Consider the following 14,899-nt stretch of genomic DNA (forward strand, 5'->3'; position numbering starts at 1 on the left):
CTGGTTTAAGGGGAGCTGTAGATCCGGGAATCCAGGTGGACGGTGGTCTTCACTCTAAACAAAATCTCAACTGGCTGCCTAGAAACAATCATACAAGATACAATCATCATTTTTTTTTGTTTATTACATTTATATAATAGGGTAACTGTGTATTTTTATGCATTTGTAAAGTTCTATTAGGTATAATATCGTCTAATGCATGGCATGATTGATTTAGAACTACGTATATTCCCTTAACTTTCCGACTATACTTTCAAGGAAAAGTATTATGCGAAGTCAGTAGCCCCGGGCCTCCAGATGAGTTAATCTGGCCCTGATATAAATTTATGGGTGAATGAATTTTAATATCGTCGACGAGACAACCCGTGGGTGCCTCCACAAATGGAAACTCGTGGGTGCCTAATAAAGCAGCAAATTATTGCAACAAATCAGAGAATATCTAAATAGCAGGTGCAGGTTATGGCTACACACTGGGTCCCCAGACATTTTATGATGGAAGCAAAGCGCAAATGGATAGTTCTATCAGACAAATTTGAAACTCATACTTGCAGATTGCAGATTTCCTATGTAAGTCTGATAAAACGTCATCATTTCTTTTCTTTGTCAGCAAGGCACATCTGAGGGCAAAACATTTCTCCAATTACTTTGATATTTTAGATGCTGTATCAAATTAACTTTATACCCAGAAAGAATACTGTATATAATATTGGTAAAATTCCAGTTCGATACCACATATCCTTCCTTGTCACATCAGGAACTTTCCAATCGATCCTCGTACTTTTATATTAAATACAGTATTACAACATCCAAATATTACCTTACGGTTTATGGGACTCGGATACCAAAAACACACATGAATATAATGATATGATTCAGAGGATACAATCGAAAATTCGTGTTTTCTTTTCATTCATATATTTTAGAAAGTCATTTACCTTAGCCACGATAAATAACTCTTCTCTCTTCACTTTCCCAGAGTCCAGCCATTTTTTAAGAATTCGTCCAACCACGTGTTCGTTTTCATAGACAAACGCTGTGTCTATGTGACGATAACCCGTTTCCAAAGCTGTGTCCAATGCTTGTTCTAGCTCACCTTCAGCCGCCTAAAGCAAAGAAAAACAAACATTAGTTAATTGAATAAGGTTAGATTTAAAATATCGTTTTAATTCATTTGATAGAAATGCCTGGAAGCTAACTAACGTTTTACGACCTGTAGGAATTGTGAATTCTGTGCGGGGGGGGGGGGGTCCGGAGAACCTCAGTGATTAGCACCTATACCTTGTCATTCGTAGGTAGTTTAAAAGAGGTCCTTGGGCCATGGGGATGAAAAAAGTGACCAAGAAGATCGTCCTGACTGATGTCTTCAATTCTCCCAATCCGCCATTTCTCGTCGAAAAATACAGACTACGGTATCATTAGGTTCAAATGACAACATGCTATGTTCTGGAAGTACTGAAGAGTACTGCAATCAGTAAATTCATCTGGTTACGACAATTGATAACATATGATTTGTGTTTGTCAGAGGTACAAATCTATGATATCATCTGGTATTGATAATTCTTTTACAAGTAGCAAATCTCGAATTTCTTGCTGTTTGACTGCACTTCTGATGAAACTTAGATAAATTGTGTGCCTGAGATAGTATCAACACAGAACCTGAACATCTGTTCAGCTGTTAAAATTTCGAGTTTCACATCAATGTAACAACTTATAACTCAGAAACTACTCAAGTCTCAGTGATGCAGTTTTACCCACTTGTTACCGCACAACTATAGTATATTTTGTGCAAATTTCAGATTTTTTATTTGCGTCCTTCCTGAGATATTTGATGATGAAAATGCACGATTTTAAAAAATTCGCAACGTTTAAAAATTTCCAAAAAATTAACTATATGGTTCTCAAATCTGAAACTTGTTTGGAACGTTGTCTTTTATCTAATCTCTATGTAGACAAAAAAAAAATGAAGGCGAGTCTCATTTATTTCGTTCCAAAATGTACATTCCAAAACGCCCATTTTTAGGTTTCCAACATCAATGTTCAGAGCTTTTTCCCCGACGTTCTAAAGTACGTCTCAATGTCCACAGAACACGGAATGTTGTCCATTCTATTATGTTTCATATGGTTTTGGTTTGAACTCATTACCTTTAAAACTTGTTACAGCGTTTAACGGAACCCTCTTAAAAATGCACACACGCGCCAAATGCGCACACGCGCCTATACAAAATGGCCGCTGCAAACAAACCTGCGCGGCTAAAAAATAAATAAATACCCGTTTGCAACTCCTTGAATGTGGTACAATATTAGGGGAAAAAATAATAAATAAATAAATTTTGTCAGCAACCTTTGACATGGAAATTGGTCGCTTTCATTTGGATTGCCTCATGTTGTTTACTATTCTGCGTTCACAGTTCTTTGTTTTCCTTATTAGTATATGTTAGCAAACTTAGTACCAAAGAAATTGATAACTTACAGATATATTATGGGAAAGCAATCAGAGAAAACGTTGGCAACCTTCAGGAGACGAAGAAAGCAGTATGGGCAACTTACTTTCATAAATATTCAACTGACGAGAAACCAGCGCATATGTTTTGTACTAAAGGAGAAAATTCCTGATGTGGGAATAACAAATCTCAAGCAACTGGAGAACATTATGAACATAAGCATTCATTGCTTGCTGCAGTGATGGATGCTAGCAAACCTATCTATAAAGCGCTTGCGGATCCCGCCCTTTTAGGAAAATGTTTGCGTGGGAAAACACAAAACCAATTGAAAGTTTCAATGCACTGATATGGTAACGATGCCCAAAAAACTACATTTGCGGGTTCTAAAATCGTACAAATTGCAGTGTATGATACTGTTTTGTGCTTTAATAATGGCCGTGAAGCAAGAACTGATGTTCTAGAAAAGATGGAAATTTTAACTGGTGAATGCACCTCCAAACTACTGCGAGACATAGAAAGCGTAACAGCAAAAATTAAGTTGGCAATCCCGAAGCTTACCAAGGAATCAAGAATAAAGAAAAAAAGGTGTAGAAAGAATGAAAGACACAGCTGATGACAAAGAATATGGTTATGGTGCTTTCTCAATGTTGTGGTCCGACTTACTGATGTAAATCCGTTGCAAAGTTTAAACTTTTAATTTCTCAAAATTGCATTTTTGGACATACATGTACCATTTCCTCACGAAAATGCAAAAGAAGCCAAATTTTGCACAAATCTTAGTTAGATGTACCTCTATTTATTGAACTAGAATTATAGAATAGTTCATTTATTTCTCTCAATTACTCTTTGGTGAACGTAAAAAGAAAATCACATTAAAATTCTTCGAAATTTTAAATAATTAATTAAAATAATATTGGATTTTTATGTAACCTAGAAAAATAATCCTAGTTCAGTGGCATTACCAGCTACTATAGGTTGCGTCGTATAAAGATTAAACGAATCGTTTCAGTAGTTTCCAAGGAAAAGGTGCAAACACTTTTAGAAATGTCATAAAAATTCAAGCCTATGCTATATATGTAAAAGGCAAGATAGACGGGAAAAAGTTAATTCAGAGATGTTGAACTACTATACACATCTATCGACCAAAAATTAAACTTCTGCGGGCAATAGTAAAGCGTGGGTTGGCAAATTTCCCGTAAGGGGCCAAAACACGGATATCCCTGCTTAACTTTTGTGTTAACTTCAAAAACCATTTACTTTTTTTAAAAAAAATTGTCAATACCAACTTCTTTTATCTTACATTCCGTATTTACGTCTAGAAGTACAGAATAAACTCTCGTTGTTTTTCATAGCACACTGGGGAAGGGGGTCGCCGGGAAATTTTCGTCCCGGGTGCCTTTAGCCCACGCGACGGCCCTGTTATAGTAAGAACTTATTCTCCATAAAGGGGATTTATATAGGATGTTAGTACGTGTTTTCTTACAGTACGTAAGTACTCATTTATCTTAACTCTAAACTAGTAAATATAAAATTGCTTTCTTTTTAATAGCATAATATAGTAAAATTTTCGAAAATTTAAATTTTTCCCAAACTTTCCGGTTCTTTCCAAGCTCGGGAAGGAAACCGTAAAAAAGAAGTACATTTTTCCAGTACAGTACATACACTGTAGTCAGAAAACGTGTTTGAAAATACTATACGCTATACAACACAATAGGCCCGTTCACACGCTTCAAAACGCGATTTTACTGTTAATCCGAACAGGGTTCGGACCCAATCAGTGTTTCTTCCAGAAACGTTATTTTTTTTTGGGGGGGGGGGCACTCAGTGGTGCTATTCAGCCGGTTTGTACCGGTTCGCTAGAACCGGTTGTTAAAATATTTCGAGTTCGCAGAACCGTTTGTTATAACAGTGAATTTTGCCCAGTTATACCCAGGAACAAAAAGTTTTAGTTTAACTATCTTTGTTTTTAGATATTCCTACAGCTACAGGGTTAAACATATGGGGCCTTATGCAGAGTCGTTCCGACGCTTGATTAGTTCTATACTAATGAGTTCGACTAACATATGTTTCCTGCTGTAGTCAGTCCTTTAGTATAATGCTAATCACACGTCAAAACGACTCTGCATAAGGCGGATGATCTCTCAGAACAAGGTATAAGCGTTTATTTCTTGATCTCAAATGCTCAAATATCACATATCAAGAATGAGAACTGGATTCACATTCACACTCATGGTTCACATGAATCTAGAGGTGAAGATTATTTACTGTGTATTGGAAACGATAACATACCATTATCAAGAATTGTCGATCCATTGCTGGATTAAGGTCTTTCCAATAGTTTTAGACAACCACCTATCTTGAATAATTCGTTTCCAAGATATTCGTAGTGCTATCTAATTTCATCACACCACTTTGTATTAGGATACTCTGTAGGTCCCTACTTGTCACTTGTGGTATCCAGTAAAAGATTTGATTTTGTCTAAATTTTGGAAAACACACACACATTATATATATATATAGGGAGAGAGAGAGAACCGGTTGTTAAAAAAATAGAATTGCACAGCACTGGGGGCATTGTCCCCCGGAGGAAACCAAAATAATACGTCTATAATATAATAATAAATAGACGAGTGCTGCAGCAGTGCCCCCCGCAACACTTTTCTGAAAGAACGACTGGTCCCAATTAGTTAGGATTATAATTAGTGGAACTTCACTGTATACAAAAATAAACATTTTTTATCTTATGTGAGTTTTGTTTAATTTCGATAAATAACATTTTGTCTTTTTTTATTGTTTAAACTTCGAATTAGCACCAATGAGTGCATCGAAATCTTTTAAAATGCTTAGAGCCTCTGAAGGTCTTAATCCGGACCTAGACCCAGATCTCCATTAAGGTTTTATCCAAGTTTTGTACACCTAGTGGGGATCGAATTCGTTACTACGTGCACAGAAAGCACGGATGCCCTTTATTATAAAAGAGTACATTAATTACATGAATTCTAATCAAGAATGAAGTATGATAATAATAATAATAATAATAATAATAATAATAATAATAATAATAATAAGAAGAAGAAGAAGAAGAAGAAACGATAAGTTGTAAGATCATTTATTATACTTCGATAATATATGTAAAAGGCATATGGTGCAATACCGTATGTCACCACGAAAGTACGAAGGGTCGAAGGAAAATAAAAATCCTAATAAACCCACGCATACGGGTTTGTTCACTATAAAGTCAAGTTGGCAGGAATTGGGATAGAACCAGAGACCCCACGCTAAAGAGGTGACGGCTCTAGTACTGAACCGCCACGGCCCATCTCTCATCTATGTATTGTTCTGGTGGTGGCATTTAATAAGGATATGTAGGGTGTTTCAAAACGGCACCGACAACGTTTGGGAGATGATTCCTGACACCAAAATAAGACAAAAAGTATAGACCAACCTGGGTGCACAAATGCTTCCTTTCGGAGTTTTAGGCTGCCGAAAATATGAAAAAATGAACTTTAAAGGCCCATAGCACTATAACTATAGGATCTACCGTAGTCGGGCCAAGACTTCACTTAGGAACTATTATGTGGCCTAATCATATAGGCCCCCTATCTATATTTCAGAATCCTGTGGTACTTCTGCTACAATTTTTATAGAGGTAGTTGGTGAGTACTTCAAATTATATGCCCGTAGCCAAACTCCGTGTTCAGACAAGTCGTAGCGTAAAGACGGTCACTCCGTCTACAGTTCAGGCATATGCTCCGGTTTTCGTAACCAGTGATGCAAATTTGGCCTATTTTTGGCTAAATCTAGCATATTTGAAGAGACATTTAGCCACACAATTCTACGAAATGTTTATAGCCTTAAATAAAGCTTATTTTATGAAAGTCTTTTGCCATTTTTGGCCTTTTTTATTATACGTTTTTCCTTTAAAATAAAGTGTAAACTTAAAAAGTAATCTTGTCTGTCATATATAATCGTATTAATTTTTCAAGACAGAAAATGTTTTATTACGCAGCAAACCCTTGTTTTTCTTCTTTCTCCCCATCCCATAGATCTATAGTTACTTAAACTTGTCTACTCAGAAAGAATTTTAATGTCGCTCCAACAACGGTCCTGTTTACTAGTTTTTAATTATTTTAATTTCACATTTCATTGCAGGAATGAGAGTTTTATAATACAAATTTAACTATTCGGATCTTTAAGCCACGGAGATTGTTTTAGTTTATTAAAGGAAACAAATATGTGATCTAATTATATACTTTAGTTCATGGCTTCAAAAAATCATACTATCCCACTATGTTTTTCACCACTTCAGAATAAAAATTAAATGCGAATTTAATTTTCTGTAAATTTTGTACACAATAATGAAATCACGTGATTCTTTGTTTTCTGCTTATGGGTAGTGCGTCTTAAAATTAGCATTTAATTTATACATTTTGAACATTGTGGATTTTTTTGTGTAAATAATAAAAAAAATGCTACTTCAGTACGGACAGAGGTTTCGTAAACAATGGCTCGTGGAAAATGAATTCAATGATTGGATCCTGGAAATACCTTCAGATACAACAAAAGCCCGATGTAGATTTTGCAAGTTCGATATAAAGGCTAAGAAGTGCCATTTATCTCAACATGCTGGTGGCAAAAAAAAAAAATCTTGATTCCATGCATTTTTTTTTTTTTTAACATATCGTTCCCTGGATTCTATTGTAAAATCTTCAGAGAAGTTCAGCGTTTTTCGAGTCCACGGAAAAATAAGAAGTGTATAAGAAGAATGACGTGTCGAAAGAAGTACGGTACTAGTGACAATTAAAACAATGGCAGTCTGCACAACCAATCCACAATCCAACGAAGGTGCTTCTAATTCCAGCTGTACAGCTAGCTGTGACGTCATCAATGATGAATTATTTCAATTCGACTCATAATGGCTGTTGACTTTTACAAATTAGGTGAGTTGTTGATATATTTTATTGCAATTTAAAGTTATCACTCGTACGGTAATCTTCAGTGAATAAAATTCAAAATCTCAAATCTACTCACTTATAACCCTACACACAAAACGGAGGTTTAAAATCTACAATGTGGATGATAGGTTAGCAGTTCAAAATCTAGCTTTTTTTTTTTTTTTTTTTTTTTTTACGTGAAAACGCTTATTTCTAAAGGCCATCTAGCCTTTCTCTTTGAGAGATTGTTGGCAACACTGTTCGTAACAATTGGGAAGCGATGGCTGATCTTCGGCAATGTTCTAGACAATTTCTCACGAAGTTGATAGAATTATATAAAAAAACTTTTCAGGAAGGAATTGTCTAAAGTAAACAAGTCTATTCGATCCGGTGCTGGAGAAGCTCAGATATACAAGCCAGTGTTGTGGTATTATGATTTGCTTGCATTTTTGAGCAACCAAGAAACTCCCAGAAAATCTAGGAATACCATGGGCAGTGGTGTATTTAGGAGGTGGCTATCGGACTCAAGCCTCCCGAAATAAATTTGTTATATGCAAAACTTCATTACAATTTGTCGACACTTAAAAAGAAAAATATAAGTACTCATTCACGTGTTGTCCATAGACCACCCTCCCCCCGAAACAAAATCCTAAATACGCCACTGGCCATAGACGATGATTCTAAAGACTCTGAAGAGATAAGAAAATCTCTCGCTATCAGTAACGATTTCAGGTTATTTTCACCGTGGGGAATTTCAGTACACAGACGTGGAAAAACGTGCGAAAATTTGAAATAAAAAAAAAAAAAAAAAAAATTGAATCGGCTTCAGAAACAATTTGAAATCGACACAAGTCAAAATACTTGTTTTCTTTGTCTTGCGGTGACTGCAAAATTTCTCTAAAGTTGCCTCAATTTTTATTTATTTTGTGAAATAATATTTTCAATTTTAAATATGATCATCGACACGCATTACTTTATTAACACTAGCAATACCAAAAGGGGTCTCGGAGGCCCACAAATTATATTTTTAGATTTTTTAACATTTTTAATTCGATAATAGATCTGAAAACAAAATGATATTGTCAGGCTTCAGCCTGTTGGTCATACAAAGTGCTTTCTTTCTTTTTAGTGTTTATTTTTCATTTATAATTAAATAAAGCGTTTTGGGCCTCAGAGGCCCCCTTTGGTTGTAGTAAGGGGCAGGCAGGTAGCCAGCCCAAAAATGTAGGGGGCGGTAGAAGTTAGGGGGGCCGATCCAACCAGTTCATTTTCAAGCCTATCTTGAAAATTTTAGGGGGCAGCAAAAATTTAGGGGGGCGGCCCCCCTTGGATACGGGCCTGGTAAGGGGCTATTCACAAAATACGGTAACTATTACATTACAGTGTTTTGGTAATGTAATTGAGGGGTACTCTGTTTACCAATGTCTGGACCACCTTTAACGTCGCGTGTATTTACGACGTCTAATTATATTTCTCTTGAGAAGACAGAGCGCAAACGATGACCACAGCAACACTTCCTCCATGTTGGCTTTCGCAAAACTGAGTGGCAAAGACGGAGCAAAAGACTGTGCTGTGTAGACACACACGAATTGCAACGTTTTAAAACTGCGCAGGTAAATCGTTGCCAAGACGGAGTCTTTAAAGCTAATAATATTCTAAAATTTCGAGACGAGACTAAGCAGCCTCATCCAGGATGCGAGATCATCAAAGTAGAGCTTTTCTATTTCAAGTGTCCCATCGGAAAATATGTGAAACATATTTCTGCCCCAACTCCGCCTCCCTCTTAGGGAGGAAACCTTCCTTTTGCTTTGAGGAAAGAAATTAATGACTTTAGCCTTGCTGTCATTTAGTCGTGTGATCTTGGCAAGTGAAGATCGTAGGCTACTTGCAATGGCTACCAAGTGAGTGAGTGCACAGCGAAATCCGTGAAATAGTTCAATATGGCATTCTTGTACGCATCCAACAATTGACGGGTCTCTGCTACAGCAACTTGTCCCTCCTTTTTCAAGAGAGATACAAGAAAACACACATCGACAGCAGTGCCAGCAAGGGCATAGTTGAAATAGAAAGGCCTTAGAAATGTATTTCGGGGGAAGGGGAAAACTAGTGTAAGAAAAGCCGATATCATTTATAATACACAGCTGCGCATCGATAAATAGGACCGCTCTGACTATAGTAAAAAAGTTGGATCTTGTTAGCTTAGGGTAAATTAAGTTTGGACCCAACTTGTTAAAATTAATCAAGTGTAATTTCTCGTGTCGGCGTAAAGACACTTGTAAATTTCACATGCACACGCCTCGCATTGGGACATTATTTGATCCAGAAGAGTGCTGTGGAAGGCGCGGATCTCCTCCTGAACAATTAATGGCGGCTTGAAAGAAGGAGTTTTACATCAATTCAAAATAAAGTACTGCAATATACTATATCAAGTACTACTTCTATATATATATATATATATATATATATATATATATATATATATATATATATATATATATATATATATATAGAGAGAGAGAGAGAGAGAGAGAGAGAGAGAGACCAGCAATGGAGGTTTGGGGGGGCATGAATATGTTAGGGGAGGTAAGTTATTAAAAATCGTCGTATACAATTCTAAATTCTGTTTTTTGTATTGAGTTCCGGAGGGGCCACGAAAAGTTTAGGAGGCCAGGCCCCCCTTTGGTTGCGGGCCTGGGTGTGTTGAGTTGATTTTGAGATTAATGTTCCGTTTAGCAGCGATGATATGATAAAACGTGGACCAACTGATTAACGTGGAATCTGAAAATCAGCTCCCGCCGGGAATCGAACATGGGTTTTCCACGCCAAAGCAACATAAAGAGTTGTCATACTCAAACACCTACAATTATTAAACCATGGAACTTACGAATAGATATGAAATTGGGCATTTACACATGAACTACTGTTATTAATTTGCAAACTTCTAACAATAACGTGACCTTATTTACCTCCGATAGTTACTTATTAATGGGGATCCTCCTCCTTTCCCTCCAAGATTTCAAACTCTGATCTCTCATCTTGATTAAATCCCTAATCATTATGCAACACTTAGGTTTTAAACGACGGAAACTAGAATTCAAAAGAAATCCAAACTGTCTGAAAGCAAGGAATATGAATCAAACCTTTCGTACCCCTTTGCCAATGTGCCTCTTACGGTGATCAAACTCAGGACCATACATATACTAGTCATATGTTCATTCGCAGTCTCTACAGTTTCTGTGTAACATCGTAATATAATAATTTATAAAATTATACAGTAAAATATACCTAGAAGTAAACACTAAGATTATATACACACCTTCTGTAAAAATTAATTTCATACGTACAAATCCAGCTACGTCCAAGAAATTTACAAATGGCAAATTGTTACGTTCATTCTTGGCGCTCAACCGCGCGCAAATCGAATAGGACTGAGACCATTTACCTGCCAAGTACCATATCCAACTGCAGGCATCTTGGTTCCTCCTGGCAAATCTATGTAACGAGGTGCTGAACCCATGTTTTCTTAAGCAAACTCTTCTTAATGCACTGCACACACACCTGAATAATCAAATCACTTCCTTGTAACTAATTGTAACCTTGAGCACGAGCTAACACGACTTTTTAAAAAGTTAAGAAGGTGAAAGCAAAACGTGTTTGATATAAACGATCGGCTATCATCGTGTGTATTCGGTGGAAGTAATTGACCCTAGACGGGCAATGCAATTGTCTCCTGTTCGTAATCTGGGTCACAAGACGTACTTTGATATCAAATCTTAAACGATAAACATGCTTAACAGGGAAAGAATGAAAATGGTAAATACGTTTGTATGTATATAACCTTATTATTCTTTAAATGTAAACATGACTAATCTCACTGTCAATATTAGTGTTGGTTTTAAATATCATTATTAGTGGGTTTATTCCGTTGAAAGAAAAAAATATACAGGCATTCTAACTTCATAAATTGTAACGAAGCAACTTCCGAAATATGCTACACATGCGTTAAGCCTTAAGGAACGACCCTGTTCGTCCGTCTGTCTCTCTGTTGACAGGTATAATAGAAAAAAAAAAGAGAAAGTAAGATTTTTTAAAAATGAATTCGGCATATACGAAGAATAGGTTCCCTCTCCGCCTTATCTCGATATTTAAATCGGAAGGAGTAGCTTCCAATACTTGTCCCCATAGAGCAAAAAGTGATAAATTTTATGCAGTTTTACGTCCCACGGTCATGCTGGCTAGGCTAAAGGAGACGGTGATTATGAGAAATGAAGGGAATGGTGGAATGGAGAAGGGGGAGGAAACGAGAGAATTCCGCGGAAACCCACTCATGATGTTTGTCCACCACGAAACTCATTCGGCGCGAGCTGGGATCGAAGCAACAACCTCATGCACCAGAGGTAAACGCTCTACCCTTGAGCAACCGCTGACTCCATATAGACATTGATATAGATAGAATGCAACATCCAAAAAATATATCTCCAACCTTATCTCTAGTGTTCCCCACGAGACGAGGCGAGAAATAAGGTTGTCTCGTCTCGATTTCCGAAGAATAGTGTCTCGTCTCGTTTTGTAAATTCATGTACAAAATTTATGTTCTGATTTTCTTAATTTCATCTAGAAGTTATCAGAATACTTCAGCTTCACGAGAAATTAACGGAAGGTGTGGTATAACAACATGTAAACAATATATGCGTATTATTGGAGTATATTTTGTAATGACTTACGTATCTTTAACTCTTTGACATGCCATGGCACATAAGGGCGCCGATCCTGGGAGGGTCAGGGGGCCCGGGCCCCCAAAGCTCATGTGGGCCCCTCATTGTATTTGTGAATATACAATATTTGGCATAATTTGAATGCAATTTGTCTTAAAATCCTCATATATATGCCGTCTGCATCTGAATGTCCCCCCCTTCCAAATTTACAGAGAAATCGGCGCCCTTGATGGCACATACAGTGTGTTATGGACATTCGCTCTTTATTATCTCCCTCTGACAATCATTGGAACCGATTTTTTTTTCTCCTTTTACTTTTTAAAGGTTCAGAAGGAATTCAAGTCGCTATTGTTGGCTGTCAAGCACCTGCGTAGTGATGACGTTACATTTAAATATCTGTTGATCAGAACTGCATGCGTTTCACACATTATTACAAATAGTAGATAGTTTTAGTGTCAAACTACGAATAAAGACAGGTTTGAAGAAAGCTTTACAGATATAAGGTTCACAGTGCATAACTATAGATGACAAAATGTCCCTTATCAGATCCCCCCTCTTCAAGGCCCTATTGCTCATAGAGGTCAGAAATATTTTTTCTTTGCAGTTAAGTTACGTTGAAAGTGTGTTTGGAGTTAGATTTTTGTAAGAGTAGTACTTATTGTTTTCTTCCTTTCTCTGACTTGTGACTGATTTTGTGAAAAGCTTTTTTTTTTTTTTTTTTTTTGTCTCAGCACACGGGTGTTTGTATAATTTGCAAGCTTTCATAGAAGAAGTGATTGAAATTATTTTCATTTGAGTACTTGGCGTGGCTATTTATAAGAAGGTTTGGCTTGGTTATTTTAGAGGGATTAAGTGCAGTTCCTTGGTTAGATAGTACAATATCATCACTTTGAAAGCAATTATGGCATTTCCGTTCCAATCCGTCATTCTGAGGCTCTGGATTTGACACTAAGCAGGAAAGAGTGAGAGAACAACTTAGTTCTGATTCAGATAGCGAAAGTGTCGGTGGTGAGGAAGATGTGTGTGATGATGATGATGAAATTCTTGAAGTACATATATTCGATCGAGAAAGTGGGGGCGAGAAGTATGACGACCCTGCTCAACCATCAATCAGTGTAGGATTCTTCCAGCTGAAAATTTTCGATCTTCGAACAGGATTGGGAAATATTTTTTTTCTCGCAACTATACAAAAAATTGCTCTCCCCCTCCATTGAAAATCCTCAATAATAATAATAATAATAATAATAATAATAATAATAATAATAATAATAATAATAATAATAATAATAATAATAATAATAATAATAATAACTATCGCTTGCTTTCAGAATGCACCACATCACTAGTGGTAAAACACAAAAAATTCACATAAAATACCCAAAAATGGTTACCGAGTTGGTCATCCCTACAATATAATACAAGGAATAGTATTTTCTTGAATGGTTTGTCCATCGTCTGTTATAAATTGAAAAACTTTGGTACAAAAATTCCCTCATTAGTATAGAAATTCCCTAGTCATAATTTTAAGCGAAATGGAATTAAGCAAGATAGGAATTTCCATCTCATCTAAAGTGGCGGAAACTTTTATCTTGAAGAGGTTAATAAGCCGTTAGCAGAGATGGTATTAAACAACGGTCACAAAAAATAGCATACATTGAACTTCTGTAAAATAAAATATGAAAATGTACGAGATTCGTACTGTCTTCAGAGATCTATTACCCCTTCCTCTAAGTTTCTTACTTTCTTTACAATTCGTCCCTTTCGAGACAAAGGGGCGTATCTATTTTTTTTTCAACTTTACCAGGAGACAAGTTTAAAGATTTTTATAATTTATTCTATCGTGTTCTATTAAAATTTAATTGGATCTCGTAAGTTATACACCTGAAACGAAGGAAATCCAAGTAAATTTTAAAGGGAGAAGATAGAATAAATAACAAGAAAAGGTTTAAACTTGTCTCGTGTAAAATTTAAGAAAATGAGATACGCCCATTTGTCCCGAGAGGAACGAATTAACTGTTTTTGAATTAGTTCTCTATAAACTTTCTATAGTTTAGTTGAAACTTTGTTTTTGAAACAGATGTTTAGATATTTTGAGTCTATAGAGTATATTATTTTGGCTTTTGACCAAGACAGAACTCATGAAATGAAATGAAATTTCTATTTTAATTTCCCACGAGTATGCACCAAGGCTAAGGGAGATGATGATGGTGATTATGAATGAAATGGTGGAATGAAGAAATGCAGGAAATGAAAGAGTTTCAAAAATACCATGCGCACGATGTTTGTCCACCCCAAACCAACTTGGTATGAGCTGGAATCGTACCAGGGGTTCTTTCTATTAAAGGTGAGCTCTCTACCACTTAACCACCGTGGCTTTCAAGACAGAATTCATAATGGAGACTATAAGGTAATTTGAACTTAGGGGGGTCGAAAAAATCGAAAGTTTGAGGACCCCTTTGCGGTAGTGCGGAAAAGTTGTGCCTGCATGTAAGTATTACCCCTGCAAAATTTCAGAAACTTGGATAATATCTTCTGTTCTGGCAAGGTCTCTGAAATTTCGAAAATTTGGTAAAAAAAATAGGAAAAATCCAAAATTTTGTAAATTTTCAATAGAATCGTAGATCACATTGGTGTAGGACGGAAAAGTTTACACACATGTAGGTGTTATCTGTGCGAAATTTCAAAACCCTAGATCATATCTTATGTTCTGGCAGGGGGTGCAAAATTTTGAAAATTCGTTGAAAAATTCACAATATTTAGGCCTATGTTTTCTTATTTTTTAATACTAGACGTTTATCACAGGATCTTT

At 36.3% G+C, this 14,899-nt stretch overlaps 1 protein-coding gene across 1 annotated transcript in view; it reads right to left on the reverse strand.

The window, feature by feature from the left end:
* LOC145664192 (1,5-anhydro-D-fructose reductase-like) overlaps nucleotides 1-11,080 on the reverse strand; it is an 81,127-nt gene extending 70,047 nt beyond the window's left edge. The window contains exons 1-2 of the mRNA XM_081730629.1: nucleotides 10,818-11,080; nucleotides 936-1,103 (exon numbers count right to left, since the gene is read on the reverse strand). Of these exons, the coding sequence (XP_081586755.1) occupies nucleotides 936-1,103; nucleotides 10,818-10,892 (243 nt within the window). The 5' untranslated portion in view covers nucleotides 10,893-11,080. The remainder of the gene's footprint in view (nucleotides 1-935; nucleotides 1,104-10,817) is intronic.
* Between the last annotated feature and the right edge of the window lie 3,819 nt (nucleotides 11,081-14,899).

Source organism: Thermobia domestica, chromosome 11, assembly GCF_964235325.1.
Source record: "Thermobia domestica chromosome 11, izTheDome1.hap1.1, whole genome shotgun sequence".
Lineage (NCBI taxonomy): Eukaryota > Metazoa > Arthropoda > Insecta > Zygentoma > Lepismatidae > Thermobia > Thermobia domestica.